Source organism: Chaetodon trifascialis, chromosome 18 (genome assembly GCF_039877785.1).
Source record: "Chaetodon trifascialis isolate fChaTrf1 chromosome 18, fChaTrf1.hap1, whole genome shotgun sequence".
Taxonomy (NCBI): domain Eukaryota; kingdom Metazoa; phylum Chordata; class Actinopteri; order Chaetodontiformes; family Chaetodontidae; genus Chaetodon; species Chaetodon trifascialis.
The window spans coordinates 9,412,439-9,432,098 of record NC_092073.1 but is presented as its reverse complement, the minus strand read 5'-3'; the positions used below and the strand labels follow the sequence as shown (position 1 = coordinate 9,432,098).

The window sequence follows — 19,660 nt, the reverse complement described above, 5'->3', positions numbered from 1 at the left end:
CTGAACGCGCATGTGCGCAGGACGCACGATACTTCTTTAAATGCGTTGGGTCTCGGTTTCTCATTAGTCAGCCTAACTCGTTAATATTTTACTATATTAATTATATATATTTAATATATTAATATTTATTTTTCAGTGTATTTAACAACTTTGAATGGATGTTTGAATAGAACTGAGCCATTATTATTAACAGCCGTTACTGCTATAAGTCAAACGTTATGTAGCGAAAGACTTCACATATCAGTGCACATTCATTCCTTGATTTGCACAAGCAATCCTTGAAATGAGTGACATATGGAAACACTTGACAAATGTTTACATAAAACCTTTCAGTGTTTTTATTTATTTATTTGACAAGCAGCAGGATCATGTTTGTCACCTCATTTTTTCTTTACATTTGAAAGTAGATACAATAGTCAGTATACCAGTTTTATTACAATATTTTTTTTTTCTAACTTCGGTACATTTAACAAAGAAAGAAAAATGAACACACAACAACTGCAAACGTGAGAAAAGAAAGCATGTTTTTAATGTGTAGCCACCAATGTGTCATTGATGTCACAACTACCTCTTTCCCCGGATTTCTTTTTTTTTTCCTTTCTTTTCGGTCGACTAGTATGTTGATCAGCTCTTTCCTTGCCAACAGCTATAGGCATTTTCTTTTTGTCGTTGGACGCACAGGTGCGTGGCACTGGTGATGTTGTAAACAGCTTAAAATCAGAAGGTGGGCGGGGTAGGGAGGAGGGTGGTGGTGTTAGCTGGCTGTCTGACGTGACACGATGACCTTTTCTCGTTTTCGAAGATGGAGGCACCAGTCCTGCTCTCAGTCACCGCATAAAACCACAGCAGACAGCGACAGTCCAAAACCTAAATGGATGAATGAGTCTGTTTCCGTTATTTATTTCATGTTTTTGACCAGCATGTGCCGGTCAGTCACACAGGCGAGTGTTTGTGCGCAAGTGCTCCCGGCTTGGCTCTTCTGCCTATGCGACGTAGCTGTACTCGTCTGCTGAGGTCTGGCTTCGCTCAATGTACTGCTTGTCGATGAGCACCTCGATGCACTTCTTGATCATGCTGATACTTGGGTTGAACCTGGCTTTGGACTGATTGATGACCTGCACACAGGGACATTTGAAAAACGGGCAAATAAAGTTCATTTAATCCACAAAGACCTCTGAAACGATATGTGTAATATGGATATATTTTGATTATTTTTATTTATCATTTATTTATCATTTTGATCTATGTCCTCTGAACTTTGTTTACTTCCTGTTTGAGTGTATGCAAAAGCTATTTCCATCAACCCCTCATATGTTGATGAAATCAGCGAAAGGACTTCCACCCACCTCCTGGATGAGGGCGTTGTGTCGGAGCACCTTGCGGGCCTTCATGATTCTCACTATAGCAGCTTGTAAATACATTTTGCGGTCCTCGTCTACGGCGCTCCTCGTCTGCTCCATCTCCTGATGAGACAGACATGTGACAAGTGTTAAGACTACAACACAGCTGTCGAGCCACAGGGTAACAGCAAAGCTCGAGAAGGACCTGGTCTGACCTGTGGTGTGTCTTTCTGCATTGACGTTGTGATCTTGAACTTTGTCCTTTTACTGGTGAAACTCATATTTAGCGAAAAGGTGGACTCGGTTTCAATCTCCTCCTGTGAGCAGAGCGGAAGCAGAAAGGCATAAGTCAGTACCGAATACAAATGACAAAACGCCATGCTGTCAGGCTCAGCTGTGGATCCATCAGAGCTCAGACCTTTTGCGAGTCGTGGTTGAGCATCTTGACGTCCAGCAGGGACTTGATGGTCTTCTGAAGCTCCTTCTCGTTCATCTGGGTGCCGTCCTGCAGCTCCTTGTAGGTCACCGTCTGGCTGTTGTTGAACGCCAGCAGCACGGCCATCTGGTAGGTGGTCACCATGGCAACGTAGGGCTTGGACAGGTAGTTCATCTTCACCTCACCTGTTGGAGATGACACAACACAGTAATTAGCTTACTATTTACCCATCTTTCTTCCTTGATTAAACCTGTATGGCTTTGATACTCTTTTTTGAGTCAACAACCTTCAGATCTTACATAATTCAGCTTTAAATAGTGTATGTGTGTTTGTACCTGTACAGAGATAGTGCAGCCAGGTCAACTTCCTCCCACTGAAGTGCTGATTATAGAACAACTCAAACTGTAAAGAGGAGGCGAAAACAGATTCAAATCTTTAGCTACATGAACCTTAACGACTGACAATCCAGCTGTGCTCCACAAGAGTCAACTCACCATCTGCACGCTCTTCTCTAGCTCTTGAGGGATGGCGAATGTGGAGGAGGGGACGTGTGTGAGAGGCCAAGCTCCAGCCTGCAACCACAGGGCACATACCACAACATTACACCGCTGTAATAACGAGGCCGACGGTCTACGCCAAGCGAGGCCACATCTGACTCTTCCTCACCTGTAATACATAGATCTGGAAGCTGATGCCCAGGTCCACCACGGTCTCCTGCGTCTTGATGAAATTGTTGAACTTGTTGTTGAGGTCGGCACTCACGCTCATGTCTGTGTACATTCTGTGGAGTTTGCTTGTGAACTCGTAGCCACATGCTTGCTGTAGAAATGAGGAAGAGGACAGAGAGTTTTGAACAGAGGGGCTAAAAGGTAACGTATAGAAACATTTAATGAGTACGTCTCACAGGACATTCAAAAGAATGACAGGCTTCGTGGGCTGCTACCACCCCTGACTTGCTTGTTGGATTTACCTTTAGTTTGTTGATCATAGCTTCTTCTGAGTCCATTGACAATGATAAACCGTGTATTAACCGCTTTGCTAGCATTCTGGCATAAAACTGTGGAAAACAAAGAAAAGCAACACATGAACAACAGAGTTTCCCTTTGTTGACTTACACACGGAGTATTTTGGGATGCTTGAGGATGCTATAAATGGACACGCTATGAAGATAATACTTCTTAAACTATTTTAGGCTTGTGTTTGTGCATCAGACTGTCTCCAGATATTTGAGGTAACATTTGTGTGGTTGTTATATTGCAGCATCAGAAGAATTGCGGTCACCTTTTGAAAGATGTCCTTGTCGTCTATGTACTTGAAGACTGTGATGAAGCTCGTCAGCTTGTCCTCCACCTCGTTCTCTGTCATTCCCTTTGCAGACTTTTTCAGCAGATTGTCACAGTATTTCGCCAGCTGGACAGAGACACCAGGAGGGACATGACCTGGTCAAGGCACTGTGTATGGTACTGTGAGTATGTGTATGTGTGTGTGTGTATGTGTGTGTGTGTGTGTGCGCACTCACCAGTTCAGGGGCTTTACAGATGGACTTGGGCTCCCTGAAGTTCACCACAGACGTCAAAGCCTGAGAGACACACATCAAATAAACACACTCAGTCTGATGGTCAAACACAATTATCCACTTTCACTATGAACACATCCATAACTGTAGTTTTATGGTTACAGATAACAAACCGGGAAAAACAAAAGAACTCACTTTTGCCATCTAGTGACTGACATGAGCATGTTGTTTAATGAGGTGTGAGCTGTTCGAGTCTGGGGTTAAATACCTTATCAAGTGCACTCATGAAGTGCTGATCTCCATTTAGAACTGTGTTTATGAGCTGAACAAATTTACTGTGAACCTCCAGCACTGACTCCACAAACAGGGTTGGCATCTAGAGAAGCAAGGAGAGAGAGCCAAAAGTTGTATTCAGAATTATTCACAGCTTAAATTAACAGACAAAAATGACATTTTTACGGCAGTCGAAATAATGAATCTCTGATGACTGTAAAGCACTGGGGCCCTACAGGCAGAGGGCTTCAACCTCTACGTGAGGACAAGGGACATGATGATACGGAACAAATATAAGGCCATGGTTCAACTTAAAAAGAGCAAATTATGCAGTTAAATTAAGATCCTTCCAGCTTCAGCAGCACAACAAGCTGTGATTAAAAATAAATGATGTCACAGTTATTTCTGGCCCTCTCAGGTATCAAGAAAAAACTTGATTGTGCCATTTTCTAAAAAAAGGAAAAGTAGCTTGAAAACCCACTGATGCATTCTCTACCCACTACAACTGAATGCCAATCCCCAACCCGAACCTGATTCTAACCCTGAAACCAAGCCATAACCCTCAAAAAGCAATCAGGACCCATGGTGCCCTAGATTTGGCCCCCATGGTGACAGCTGCTCACCGTGGGATCCTGTGCAGTCAGTTTAAAGCTCCCACTGTGATATAAACAAACAAACAAACAAACAAACACACACACACACACACACACACACACACACACACACACACACACACACACACACACACACACACACACACACACACACACACACACACACACACACACACACACACACAGTGCTGCAGTACTAACGTTTTCCTGAGAGAGGTTACTGGTGCCTCGGATGCCCTCGTTGTGGATATGGATCTGCAGCTCCTGGATCATGTGAGGCAGCCCGTTAGCCACAGCCCGCAACAAGGTGTACATGTTGGCCATGTCTGGACAAAACAGCACAACAGGACGCAGTTTGAGTCCAGTGCCACGACTGTGTGTAAACTGCATTAGGACACAAAGACAGTAGTGGACTGACCGTCTCTCTTCTCCTGCCGAATAATGTTCTGGCACTCCCCATGCAGGAACTGCAAATGATCTGCCACCATCCTCTGCTGGCATTCATGGATGACTTTGGCATAGGAGCTGGGGTGCAGGTACTTCCGACATCTCATCTCTTCGTCTTTCAATCGCCCCAAAACCTGGAGGAAGAGATGGATGGAAGGAGAAGGGAGGAAGTCAAAGAGCTGACAAAACAGGTGACACCACACAGCTCATTAGGTGACCTGAGGAGACATGTAGTAGTTTGATGTTTTGACTGTATTTTGTTTTTGTCTAAACAAAAATGAAAATGAAGAGGACATGTGGTACATTGATATTCATTTAAATCTGAATTTGAATACAAAGCAGGAACTTTTAAAACAAATGCTGTTGACTTACAAACCAACAAACTTAGCAAGACAGCCCGCTGTCATCCAAAATGTAATCACCCACGTTTATTTCTTTTTTTCCTTTTTGACATCAAATGCTTCAGTTTTATCTGGAAGGATTCTAAACAGATGCTACAAATTTGCTTTAGTTTCCATCTCTGCCTATTTGAAATGTAAAACACGTGTCAAAACCTTTCATGGTTCACTGTATGAAACATACAGGCTCGAACATCATTCTGTGGTGACAGGGCAGTTGATATTTATCAGTCTCCATATAGTTTTGAGCACATGCGCACACACACTCACAGCATGCAGCGTCAGCACGTAAGGTAAAAGAAGAAAGAAAAAACTGCCTTCCCACAACTAAGAACTGGGTCAGATAATGAACTGAGCCTGTCCTCAGAGGAGGGCGCTGCACTGTACTACAGTGTCTGTTGCTGCTCTTTCACAGTCATATCACACACTGCCCTAATGCCTGCTAAAGCTTTAATGATGATCCTGTTTACAGGCTGGAGGGATAAATCTATCAGAGAAATCTGATTATTGCCTGAATGAAAGAACGAGAGAGAGAGAGAGAGAGAGAGAGAGAGAGAGAGAGAGAGAGAGAGGCAGCTAGAGGTGCCTAGGGGTGTGTGATCTCAGCCTTAGTGGGTTAATGGTAGAGCTAATACTCAGATTAAAACTCTTATGTCACCCGGATGACATGACCTGACAGTTGACACACACAGGCCCTGGGTGAGAGTCCACTCATCTGATGGATGCCAGTGTACACACAGATACACACACTCCACCCCAAGCAAGACACCCAGTGTTAGATACCACAGACTCATTTCCAACAACAAGCAAAGCAGCTGAGCTACATCTGTGGATTCTTTAACCCAAGCAGAACACAAACAACACAAAAGCAGCACACGGGGTCACACACACTGCCTGAGCACTCACATACTTGCATTATCTGTTCATCTGTCCTACCTTCTCCATATATTGTGAGCAGTTGGATTCTTGCAGAAGATTGGAGGCTTCCTGTTTGTAATACTCTCCTGTTTTTGTCAGAAATGGCCCTTCGAAGATTTCCTGATAAAACTGCAGCACAGGCAGAGAATGTGGCCCACATAGGATTTAGTATACATGAATTGAAATACACTGAACTTTATGAACTGTACATACTGCGGATAATAAAAAATAATGAGAAAACAAGGCCTGTTAGATTTCAACCTCACTGTTCACATTATCAAAAATATGAATTAACAGCCTGAGAATTAATATAAAAACACAATACAAACAGGTGTAATCATCTGGGTCATTATTTGATGTCTCACCTTTAGTGGAAACTTCTTCTTGTACTGTTCAACATGAACAAAGGAGTTGATGACCCCATGGATTACTTTCTGGTTGGGGTTCTCGCCACAACGATCACTGAAAGACACAAAGGTGCCAATGTTAGGTCGGACCTGTTTGTTTATAAGTGCACCGCAGCCCAATCAGAATACATGTGCGGACATTAACAGAGTGAAAGACTCCAAAACAATGAAAACAAAAGGTGGAATTCAGAAAATCATGTTTTGTAGCTCAGCTTGTGTGAAAAACATACTTTTTGATTTCATTCAGCAACATCCGGATCAGGACAGCCTGAAGGGGCTCGATCATTAGCTTCCTCCACATATCTAAGGCCAACTGCAATGACACACAAAAAAGACAGTGTAAGCAGACCCTGGTGTAGGTCACGGTGGATGGGCGGTTTGAGGTGGAATCAGAGTGCTGCATCCCAGACGCTGAATCCCACTAATCTCTCCTTCATTTTATCTATTAACCATAGTGGGCACAAAAGTGTTGATGTGCAGGAAGTTTATGAGACAAATCAGTCAATACCTCTCCAATCTCCATGAGCGGCTCATTCATGTCCACTCCCCCGTAGCCGTACTGTAGGTCTGCTTCCGTCAGTTTGTTCTTTTTGATGAACTGAGTGTTGAGGTACCTGAACAAAGTGGGGTAGGAGCTCAAAATGTTAAAATGTAACTTGCATCAAGAGATGTCGTCTAATATCTGGCATGTGTGTGCACATGTGGCCACTCACTCAATCTGTGGCTACTGAGTGTCAGGTTAGCCACTCAAAGTCAAAAAAGTCCAGGATTAATGAGCAAATTAATGAGCCCAAAGCAGATATGAAGCCACTGTCTTACTGTTCCCTTGGGAATATGACTGCAAGTTTTCATCTTCCATTCCAGGCAATGGCAGATCCATCAATACACCAACTACAGTTTATGGATGCAGCATTCCTTTGAGTCACTTTCATGGTTCCAGTGAAACAGACTGTTACCCAATAGCCATAGACAAACTGTGGAACTGATGGGTTGCATTCATGTTTTCAGACTCGACATTAATACCATTAACCAGTCAAACACAAATTATTTATATCGGTTTGAAAGATTAAAAACAGCTCATTAATAATAGACCAACAGATTAAGATCAGACAATATTAAGAGAAACAGTGAATTAGGCACCCCTTCTTATTAGTGCCTTTATTATTTTATGATTTTTTATATCTTAACCCTGATTCAAATTACTTTGTGTTATGTATAAGGACTTGATTGAGGCACTAAAATAACAGAGAATTATATCACCACAAGCCTGCAGATCTTCAGAGCATTTTAGCACATAGTTTTGGTCTTACAGCCCACACATTTACTCTATGGTTGTGTCTCACTGCTCTCATTAACCCTCTGCAGGCAGCAGTTTCCCACAAAAAAACTCAGATAGTCCCACAGTACACTACCTGCACTACCTGCCTGCACTGAACAACAAAAGTGATCAAAAGAGTCATCCTATATGCTGGCAAATGCAGTTAACTCTCAAAGGAATCCATAAGAAGATGAAAAGCAGGACAACTACCAGACAGACTGACACACAGTTTGATAGCTGAACTATGTTGGCTGATTCAGTCCCTAAATGATGTGTAGTTTTCACAGCTGTGCTGCCTGCCTCTATCTGCAGTGTAGCCATCACATCACAGTCAGACAGACCTGATTCTTCTCATACAGTGAAGCTTTGACAAGCATAAAACACCAGCATCAAGGGTTAAACGACAGCTAATATAAAGGCTCGTGTGCTGAGCGGCTAACCATGACACCTGGAGAGCGGATGTGTGGCTGGTGATGAGCTGTGTTTGACAGGATGAAAACATACACACACACATTCACACAGAGATCAACTGAGGTTAATAAGCGACCCTCGTCTATATTAAGATCTGACCACTATTATGCCACCACTAAAGCCAAGAGCCTCCCTTTCTCTCTCACTCACACTGCCACAATAAATTACAAAGGCATATGTATGCACAGACAGTCTGGTGGGAAGTACACATAAAAATAGATCTGAAAGCTCTCCAAGGGAGTATTGATTTAGAATGAATCAGGACACACCAAATGCCTGCTTCCACTTCACACCGCCTTTCTAGGTAATATTTTAAGTGTGCAAAAAGTGTAGGCTGGAATGTTGTTGCTTGTGATAGAATTAGCACAGTCTGCATCAAAGGACCGTGACACACCGAGCCAACGTTCAAGAACCAGCGCTGACAAAGACAGACACCTGCTTTGGCTCAAATCTTCTGTTAAAGGCTTTACTTGAACATGCCACGCTGACAACAAAGACAAAACAAAACAAAGCGGCCAACCATTTTAACATCACTGTGAATTTAAGGAAGCAGTCTTATCATATACTCAGACTACAAACTGAGAATATGGCTGATAAAAAAATAAAATAACTGGAAGTGTAACAACTTTTTTCAAAATGTGGTCATCTGTTTGTGAAAAAGATAAATGCAGCACTAAATGGTGAATCAGCATTGTGACTCACTGATATGACATACACTATCTGTATATCAAGTGGACACAAAGGACAGAACAGGCAGTGATGTTACCTGTACAAGCAGTCCATGTAGTCAGCTCCTTTGCTGTACTCATCCCAGTATCTGTGGTACATCACTAAAACCTTCTCCTCTGATTCCAGGACTTTCTGAAATACACACAAGCATGACAGCTCAAAATGCTGAAAAAAAAAAAAAAAAAAAAGCATGATACACGTTTTTCTTTGTTGGTCATTTCTGTGAGAGCTTACCTTGTACAACTGCCGGACATGGTTCTCCAGAAACACCTTGGTCTCTGTGTATAATCTTTCACCCAAAGGCTCTGGGTATGCAACGCACAAGGCATAAATGTCACTGGTGTCAGAATTCAGGATAAATAATGAGGGCAAACACAATTCCACCACGTATAGATGTAAATATATAGTAAATAAAGACATAGTCTGTAAAGAATACTAGATAGAGCATTTTTTGTGCTACTTGGTACATTAATCACCTAACCGTCACAGGTTGGCTCCACTTTATATTTCTGAATTATTGTGTCCCCTGGATACAGTGATATCACTGAGGTCTTCACACGGCTGTCTCGACATCTCGACTTCAGAGGCTGTTAAAAACTCATCTGTTTCATAAGCACTTTGTCCTGTAATGTGTGCTTTGCTTCTTGTTTATTACGTTATTTCCTGTTTCTCTTTCTAATTTTTCTTCAGTGTTTCAGCAACTTGCAACTAGTTTTCGAAAGGCTTTATAAATAAAGTTTCCTTACATACTTACTTAGGAGTTAGTGATTCCTGACAAATACATTAATAGTTTAAAGTTTGGCCTAGAACTCAACAAGTCGCTCTAAATTTAAAACTGACATATTTCAATCTTTTTGAAAAACATTTCAGTAAATTAACTATCCAAACTATTAGCACCAATCTAAATTAGCCATATTTGGTGTTTAAAGTCAAATACATACAATTCTATGTAACCTGGCAACTGGTTTACTGTACGGACCAACTGTGTGATTTCCTGTCCATAAACATTTCTGAAGCTCTTGTGATGTAATTTAAATTTCTACATGGAGCAAGTTGAAATAGGATACGAGAACCGGTCATTCCACGTGGCTCTCTCCACATAGTCGAGCATCACCACAGCCTTGATTGTCGTCAGTAGCTTGTTCCATGTCTCGTCAAAATCCACCACCCGCGGCTTTAAGGACATTGTACAGTTTCTCTTTCAGCCTGACAGAAAAAGAAACACATGGACACAGCAATGATTACAGGAATTAAAAAACAGATCAGATAAACTGCTTAGCTGTTAATTTCAGTTTTGGTTTCATTAACATGCCCTTGCCCATTCTTAAGTTTGGACTGTTATGCAATAATGATATCTCCAAATGAAAGGATTTTATCATAGTGGTGAAAGTGGCATATATGGCAATAGCAACACAAAAACACAGCAATTCTGGGCAAGATAGGGGAATAAACATAATGATGAAAAAACGTTTTTATGAAGCTCATGACAGTGAATACATGGTCATTACATAATTATGTCAAACTTTGTAGTCTTTTTTTTTAAAATAATATTATTCACCATAAAGACTTGAAAACAGCTTTAAACAAGAGTAACTACATAACACAGATGTCAGGATATAGGGCAAAGTAAACATGTGCATCAACTGAAATGAGTAAAAGGATAAATAGCCTCCCTCTAAACAGCTGCTCACATTACTATGGTAGCAACAGATGAGATAAACATTGTGCTCAAGTTCATAGAGGTAACACTAACGTTCATCACCAACGAGCACATATTCGGTATTAGTACAAATGCAGCTGTGCAATTTACCAGGTGAGACTGCTGCATGTAGTAATATATACAATTCTATATCGGTACCAGAAGAATCATAGATTAACTGCAAGTAAGAGAAACTAGGCCCTGTGTTGATTCTCGTCATTCATACCAGTTGATCTCTCGTTAGAGAAAACATTGCAACATCATCATGCAGCTTTTCTCGCTAACCAATTCACATATGCCGATATCCGTCTTTCGAAAGGAAACATTAACCCTACTGAATAAACAGCCTTCTTACCCTCATGATAAAAGCAGCTAAGTTAAGGTTACTAGCTAGCGGAATGCCAATCCCAAAATAGGATGGCTAGCTAAAAAGCTAACTGGCTTTAGCTAGCATGCTACTTCTTCCTGCTCAGGTCCCAACAGTTTTGAAGCATCGGCTAGCAGTCAGTCAGCTAGCAGGAGGCTAACGATAGCTCAGCTATCGCTAGCAAATGGTCATCTTCTTTGCAATTTCCCCACATTTGTACTGACAGTTCGGCAAAACATGTTGCTGTTGTTAAACAAAAGAAGTTACTGAGGTCAAGCGTGGACTTTTGAATAGTACGTACCTCTGTTCAGTATTAATTTGTTATAAAACTCAAGTTTCTCCGCTGTCACAGGCTTGATTTGTCTCACTTACAGGTCTTCCCTACCTCTTGGATTATACCATTGTACTACACGGGGGTGTATTATGAACAAGCTTGAATTGTTCGTAAAGCATTATTGCTTCTTTACCTTAGTAAAGTATCTTTGAGATTTTTTCGATTTTACATAGTGTATTTCATATTTATACATAGTAGTGAGAATAACACCAAATCCACACGGATCAAAGTCATAAGTACACCTATATATCCATGGTATCGCCTAAAACTACGGAAACCTCTTAGGAATTGAGTATTAAAAAATAACCACAGACGTTCGGTGTGGGCTATAATGTATATCAACTCCGTTCCTCGTTAGAAAGGGTAAACATTTTACTTTAACGCTAGTTCTACACCGCGTATACATATACAGAAATTCCTCAAGTGGGTATTAAATGTTATATGTCGCATATTTTGACACAAACTTCGTCATTATAAATTGACACATTCATAAAAAAAAAAAAATACGTTATTTAAAGTATTTTCCAAATAACGATTTGTTTGGTGAATGCCATAGAAACCTTAAAAACAGGATGTATATAATATTCTATTACTTATCTCGCAGTAAGAGCAGAGGAAAAATCAGCCAATCACAATTATCAATTAGAAGTGCTGCTAACGTCCTTTGGGGTGTTCAGATTGTTAATAACGCTACTCACAAACGCAGTTTATAACGGTGTATTAACTGAAGCTATCTTTTTATCCTGATCTCTTAAGCTAGTCGGATTGCAGACAACAGGTAAGTTAACTACAGCATGATTAATTAATTAATCAGTTCATTAATCAAATGAGTTAACAAGCTACAGTAACAAACAACTTATTCAATGCTAGGTAGCTAGCATTCATTTAAAGAGCGTCCGGCTAACAGGGCACTACTTTTGGTCATTGTTTAACAGCAATATTTGGATTGGTTAGCAAATTGATGACAGCTATTAGTTTTGTGAAACTACTTGTCAGACTTAACCTAAAAATGATCAAGAGAGAAGCCCTTCATTTATCAGGCTAGCTGCTGGACTTAACCCAATAGAATCAACAGTTTGTAGTCACTTTTTTTTTTCTTTTTTTCAAACAGGAAGTATTTTTTAATGTTAACATACTCCCAAAAATCCCCACTCCTCCTTTTCTCCATAATCCAAAGCAGACAAACTACTGAGAAGTACTAGAGAAGTGTTTCACAAACTCTGGGAACTGGTTGAATCATCACGCCTGAGTGGTTGGTTTCATTTATTGTTAAAGCAATCAAGCCGTTATTTGACTAGTGAAAGAATAAAAGGATAAAGCTCTTTAAGACACCGGTAAGAGGAGGATTAAGAGGTGGCAAAGGAGATAGTGGCAGCTCAGGAGCAACTCTCCTTTAATTGTCTTACTGTACCTGAAGGTTGCCTTACAGCTCTGCTGGTTAGGTTCACCTGAAAACCATAACTTTAAACCTCTCTAATCCCAAAGGAGAAATGTGAGTGAACGCCCTGATCAGCAGCCCCAGAATGAACCACCTGGTGTCAGAAGGGAACTGTCAGCCACGTGCACCTCTGCCCTACACACCTTTTTACCAGCAAAGCAGCCACAACCGGTGCTGTAAGCATGTACCAGCATTTACCAGCACAGTTTATCCGATTACCACCACTATGCCTGCTGCCTCTTCTGCTGATAGGGAGGCCATTGCAACAGCCGCAGCAACTTTTACTATTAACAGTAAGAGCACTGATACTGCTAATAGTAACAAGTGTTATTGTTTGTTGTTTTACCATTTTACCCTCCCAGTCTGGCTTTTTCAAGGAGGTCCCAACAGGTTCCTGTTTGTGGGGATGCAGAACCTGCCATCTATGGCCACAACCTCCACACACACACCACGGCATGAAGCAAGCATCCTTCAGTACGACAGTGTGGTGCTGCGTTGCCTGCAGCCCCGTTATATGCCCCAAATGCCAGGTGACACTTTCTAACCAGACTTGCTTGTATTATAGAAGTTTCACAATGAATACACTTGCAGCAGGGAGCTCAATGGTTAGCGCTGCAGCTTCGCAACAAGACTTTTTGAATGTTTAACTTGGTTCTTTGCTTGGGGTTTTCCCCTTTCTCCTTGTGTCTGTGTTGTTTCCTCTGAGTGCTCCTTAGTGTTATCTACTCAGTAGCATTTTTACCTATCCATTAGGATTTTTTCCTCAAGGAGATCCCATTGTGCCTCGGGGCTCACAGAAGAAGTCGTTTATGGAAAAGGCCAGCAAGCAAACGCCACAGAGACCTCTTGGGTACGGTGGGCAGATGTCACATGGCAAACAAAAGAACGGTAAGCCAACATTGACCCAGGTAACACCTGATTTCCAGACCAATGCCACCTAGTAGTTAGGATAGGTGGCAAACAAGTTCAGAAAACAAGAAAATAAAAGAGTGACAGTCGCTCAAGGCTTCCTGCATCACCTCTGTATGTCAAAGGAAATTATTCTACTGATATGAAGCAAAGAGAACCTTCAGGGAGAACAAACAAGGCACTAAACTACACAGAAAGGGCCCCATTGGTTAGCAAGGCCAATGTTAGCACAGCCTACAAGAGGCATCAGAACTGATTAACTGATCACATCATGTGTTCCTTTTGCAGCTTTCCTCCTCTGGTAGCAAATTCCAGGAGAACACCATTTTCAGTAATGCCTGACAGGGATGCTCCTTATATATTAGTTAAAAGGTAAATTCCTATATGCAGACTTGTATGCTAAGCAAAAACAAATTTCTCTTTATTCAGTATGATTTCTTTTAATTTGGTGGCTTGTAAGTTACTCAAATAGTGTGCTTAAGTACAGCTTTGAGGTATTTGTACTTTACATGAACATTTCCACTTAATTGGTAAGGGGAAGTAATGTAGTATTTACTCCACATATGACTGCTACAGTGACTAATTACTGTACAAATTTAGATTTTGCATACAAAACATGTGATAAACTTTGAAAATATGATGCATTTCATAGAACATTGAGATTATATAAAATGATAAACAGTGAAATATAATAGTACAGCAGTCATAGGGGTTCTTGCAAGGGGTGCTTTTACTTTTGTAAAGAATCAGAACACTTCCTCCATCATGGTCTCACTGTGTCCTCGAGTGGTTTAGAAATGATCTTGGGAATTTCCAAACAAAACGGAGGACATCATCATATTTCCTCAGAACGTAGGTCCTCAGTTTGTCTCTGTGCGTCCTGCAGAGGGAGCCAGCTCCCTGAGCTTTGAGTGTGAAATGAGACAGCCGAGAGACAGTGTTTTGCTCTGACAGTGGCTGCATGCACACGCACATAGTAACTTGGCCATATGGGTAAGTTGGCTGTATAGCGTAGGTCGTATCTGGATGAAGGTATTCACATGAATGTTTACACCTGATGAGCCCTGCTTTGACATACAGTGAAAATGTTCTGGGAGGAGAGAAAAATGATCAAGATACAAGAAACCTCATGATGATTCTAGTAATGAAAGTACACAAAATGACATCTCTGGCTCACATAATAAGAAAAAGAGTTTGAATTAGCCCAGTTCATCTGCGCCTGTACAGACATTCCATCTTCCACAAGCTCTAGCTGGAGAAAATTCCTTCTCCAAAGACAAACAGCAGAGCCCCTGACTCATAGCGCTGTGTCGGGGAGAGAGCAAACCATACTGTTGACATCAGGAGGCCAGTGATGTCATGGTGATGTCAATGCCTCTAATTGTAAATTGCACACATAGCCTCGCTGTTGGCTGTGGTAACATTTCAGTCAGAGGGAAGACTCTGAAGGGGACAGTGTGTCTTGGAAAATCTGGGACTACATACAGTATGGCTGTGACTGGGGATGAGACAGAAACAGGTATGTTTACTTGCTAACATCCCTTTTCATTCCAGATCTAAAAATAGTTTTTGTTTTACATCGTTGTTAAGTGGAAATACTTATGTAGGAGTCTCTCAAAATACTGTTAGAGTAGAATTCACAGTTAGTTTATCAGTATTTGAATTTACATATTTATGGTTTAAGTGATTTTTTTTTTATTTTTTTTACCAAATCTCTGTTCTAAGTTCAGTAATCCTTTAATAACATCACAAATAGGCTCCTTTTTGCCAAAAAGTAGCAAAGTATTGTTGAAAACCTAATTTTCCACAGTCAGCCGCAGCACGCTTACTCCGATAAGAAACGTTTTCACTGGGTCCGCTTGTCTCCTCAGTCGCACTCCCTCTCTGCTTCTCCCTCTGTCTCTGTGAAATGCTTCAGCGCTCTGCCCACTCAGAGCACATAGCAGCAGTGGCTGACGTCGCTGCTTTTCCTGGAACAGGCCCCCAGCAGCGACATGTAAGCGCAAACCAGCGAATAAGATGTGCATTGACGTCAGTCGCCGGCCATGCTGTGATTATATGCTGTTCCTTTTGCGATTCCAACATGGCACAGAATTAATCATTGGCGTGCTGCATTATATGAGGGGCAGTGAGTTCTGCTGGCGCTGAGCAAACAATGAACAGAAGGGAAGAAGTAGATAAGAGTGGCACAATCTCTCCATGTGTGTTTCTTTTTCAGCACCGCACACCTGTTTGATAAGCGTGAATGAAATGTGGCTTTCAGGCACTTACACTTTCTGATTCTGTCTTTTTATTTCCATCTATTTCGCACCTCATATGGGACCCTTCACAGCACACACTGAATGAGCAATGCAAGACCTCTTGAGAATCTGAACTCAGCTTAAACGACAGTGAATTAAACTACTTGTTAGACTGAGATTAGATGTTTTAAAATTTAAACTCAGTATGTGCCAAGTGTAAATTCCCATTTATATTGATGAGCTAAAGAAGTCATGGGACATGGTTGACATATCAGACCTGACACCATCACAATTCTGTTATAACAGGGTTAAGATAAAAAAAAAATAACAGTATGTACATGAAATTATTACTCATGTTTATAGAACAAATGCCTACATTTGAAAAGGATTTCCAGTTTAATGTACAGATCTGTGGTGTTTTGCAGTTATGTTTGTGAAGCCTTCTTGGTTACACAAGGATCCAGTTGTTTGTCCAGCAGCTGACGCACACATTACTTAAGTCTTGTCAAGCTAAGACACTTCTTTGATGTAATTTGTTCAAACCCAGTTTAGTAAATGACTAGTGTGAGACTAGCTGCTAGTCCTGAAGGGCTTTTCACGCGAGCTTTGTAATGGACTTACAAATAGCTGGCGCAACCCAACCCTGTTGACCGACGTGTTGTTGTGTGTCTCCCCAGGCACCGCAGGTGACCTGACTGCCTGCCAGCTGCGTAACCCCAGCTCCAGCCTCCCACAGGGGGTGGTGGGGGCCATCGCTCACAGCTCCCACAAACCCACAGAGGACGCCTTACAAAAGAGGGAGCTCCGCTTGATGAAGAACAGGTAGAGAGGATGGTTCACGCTCATCGGCCTGGACATTTTTCAGCCGATATTTGCTCATTTAGATGTACTGATATCAGAGCAAAGATGCCTCATAATTGAGCACTGACAAGTTTTCAGCTGAAAAAAGGTCCCAGTCAGTACATATTTTGGCAGTCAGTCCTTCTAAATGCCTAATATAAGGGATCCCAAACAAAAAAAGGTCAACGTTTATGTTAAAATATCAACTAAAATATATTCTTATCAGAATTCCTCAATGTTTATATCAATATTGGCCTTAAACACACCAGTCTGCCTCCGCTCCACACATTCACAGTATATTCCCGCAGGGACACAGACACCAAAATGACAATAAGTGCCTGTAATAATATGATCCACAAGCCTATCATCAGTCCACCGCATGAATCTCCTCCATCCAGTCTTTAGCTGCTAATTCTTAGGTTGCTTGTCTGCACATCATCTGCTCTGTGACTTTTTCTTTTCGGAGTGAAGTGTGAGTTGACATGATAGACTGGTACAACCTTGTGTTTGTAAGTAGCTCAGCTTGTGTGGGAATAAGTCTGGCTTGCTGCTGAGCGAAATTGACTACCCCCTGCTTTCATCATGCTCTTTGCTTGCTCTCTGTCGAAGGCCTTGAGCTTACTGTGTGTTTCCTGTAAACAACCTTGTGTCACTACTGGCACTGACTCCCACTTTACTGGTTTGCATATTCCCTGTCCTCCCACATCCCACTTTTTTTTTTTTGGAGAGGGGGTTTGTTTATGACATCCTCCTATCCCGAAGGCATCTAGCGTCACGATCTTGTTCATAATCATCATCATCTAAACATTCTCATCTCTCACTCTGCACGAGAAAGGCTGCTTTCCCCCTCGGTGTAAACGTATTTATGAGTTCTCTGTCATATCAGGGAGAAAAGCCAAGATGTTGAGGCTTCTTCTTCCCAGTAACTGTGTTGTTGTTGCTTGCAGGGAAGCCGCCCGGGAGTGTCGACGAAAGAAGAAGGAATACGTCAAATGCCTTGAAAATCGCGTGGCCGTGCTCGAAAATCAAAACAAGACTCTGATTGAGGAGCTGAGAGCCTTAAAAGACATCTATCGGCACAAAGTCGAGTGATCCCTCGGACTGGTGGAGGAACCGGGGTTGTGTGTGTGGACTGCGTTGGCGTTCATCTGTCAGGGTCTGTCTTGGTTCTCCTTATGCAGACACACGTGCACACAAACCCGTGAATAACCACACACTCACACAAAACACTCCTTGTCCTTGCTATTAAATGTGTTTACATGATGATGTCAGTGTTTCTGGCTCTGAATTATCCACGCACCACCACCAGCAGAAAACAAGGACCTTGCTTCAGGTCAGGGTTATTAGAAGTGTTACGAGGGGCTTACGTCCCTTTGAACAGGGAGGCTTCCAGAGAGAGCCACGAACAGCTGGAGACCCGCAGCGCCTTACTGGAGATGGAGAATCAGATGCTGACGACGACTTCAACAAACAAATACTAGATCTGTCGCTCAGCCTTTTACCATCATCACCTTCACTGCACTTCTTTATGATCACTTGTATAATTTGGCTCTATTGAAACACTAAATCCATTGATCGTCTTTGCGATGCTGTGCTTTGCTGTGCAGGGTTCGTTCAAGAAATGCTGCCAGAAGCCAAACGTTCAAAGGGAATTGGGTCGTCGGGGCTTCATGTAACAATGTTTTTATTTCATTCCACCTCAGAAATCCTGATGCAAGCACTATGACCAGGAATTAACACCCGCCGCATTTATCTCCCACATTCCTTTGTCTTTAATGTAGAAGCCTGCTGGGATCTGTTGTGCATCTACGTGAGGGGTTATGTGCTTCTAACCTGTGGCATTCACTATTTATGAGCCTGCTTTTTCTTTTCTTTTTTTTTTTGAATACCTGTGCAAAGTTTGTAGAAAAAAGGAAGAAAAAGAAGATTTATCTTGTGTATATTTAGTTAACAAATGCACACATTTGTGGAAAGTGTATTCATTTGCTGTTTTAACTTGACTGATTTTTGCTTTTTCTCAGTATGCAAGCCTGAATTTAGAAGTTCTTTGTATTTGGATCATTTTGAGTGAGGTTGATCAGAAATTTGATGCAGAAACTGAGCTTTTTAACAGCCACCCCTGTTGGGGCTTTAGTTCTCCTCTGTAACAACTTCGCTGTTGTCTTGTTATGCCTGCACCTTATTTACAGTACAATTTCTTTGTAATGTATTTGCTTTAATAAAGTTCTTGCTCAGTCTCTGCCTTGCTTTCACACAGAGTAAATATCAGAGCTGCATAGAGGACACACAGTGGAGCATGAACAGAGATAGCATTTGTAAAGGAAGCCATAATGAGTGAGTCATCAGTGCAAAAGCTCCATTATGAGCGTTTGATAAAGCTTTTATCGCTACGCTGAGGCTCAGCCTCGGGCTCAGAACGCAGTGTGCTGTCCTTCAAATGATGACCCGACTTGATTGCTGCAGGGCTGTCACCGAGAAGCAGAGCAATTTGTCATCTTTAACGACTTCTGCCGCCTGTTGTCGATGGACAGACATCTCGTGGAAGAGCCACACTGTTCAACCCGCAGAGCAGGGGTAGCTGGAAAAAGGGGTAGCAGGATGAGTATTTAAACCAATTTTCCATAAATCATATCCAGAGGAATGTGGATGTGCTATGGGGCAAGGAACGGTTGGCCCAGTTTTCAGTGATGACATTCTTTCACTTGGAGGATACAATTAAATTCTCACATTCTCCAAAATATCTTGGAAAAGGAAAAATATGTAGCTTCTCGAGGCAGATAAGTGCAAACATATACCCAAACAGTTCCTGACATGGAAGGTATGACCACTGAAGGAAAATGGAAGACTGAAACACCTCAATTAAACATCTACATGATTGCTTGTGCCTCATCTTCACTGCTTCGTGCTTCCTGTTCTGTCACTCCCCATGTGCAGTTTGTTAGGGATGCATCACGGAAACAAAACAG

At 41.8% G+C, this 19,660-nt stretch overlaps 2 protein-coding genes across 2 annotated transcripts; one reads left to right on the top strand and one right to left on the bottom strand.

Moving 5' to 3' along the window:
• Window positions 1-314: 314 nt before the first annotated feature.
• Window positions 315-11,330, bottom strand: cul2 (cullin 2). The gene is made up of 21 exons (XM_070986427.1): window positions 11,235-11,330; window positions 9,935-10,073; window positions 9,102-9,204; window positions 8,905-8,999; window positions 6,858-6,963; window positions 6,580-6,662; window positions 6,308-6,404; window positions 5,961-6,071; window positions 4,598-4,760; window positions 4,381-4,505; window positions 3,561-3,668; window positions 3,296-3,355; window positions 3,058-3,186; window positions 2,747-2,833; window positions 2,443-2,595; window positions 2,271-2,348; window positions 2,112-2,178; window positions 1,759-1,961; window positions 1,556-1,657; window positions 1,347-1,463; window positions 315-1,115 (listed from the first exon to the last, which is right to left on the bottom strand). The coding sequence occupies exons 2-21, from the start codon at window positions 10,051-10,053 to the stop codon at window positions 984-986; spliced, it is 2,238 nt and encodes a 745-aa protein (XP_070842528.1). The 5' UTR covers window positions 10,054-10,073; window positions 11,235-11,330; the 3' UTR covers window positions 315-983.
• Window positions 11,331-15,020: 3,690 nt separating this feature from the next.
• On the top strand, window positions 15,021-17,862 carry LOC139346832 (cAMP-responsive element modulator-like). The gene is made up of 3 exons (XM_070986158.1): window positions 15,021-15,133; window positions 16,532-16,676; window positions 17,642-17,862. Exons 1-3 carry the CDS (start codon window positions 15,103-15,105, stop codon window positions 17,784-17,786), a joined length of 321 nt encoding a protein of 106 aa, XP_070842259.1. The 5' UTR covers window positions 15,021-15,102; the 3' UTR covers window positions 17,787-17,862.
• The last annotated feature ends 1,798 nt before the right edge of the window (window positions 17,863-19,660 follow it).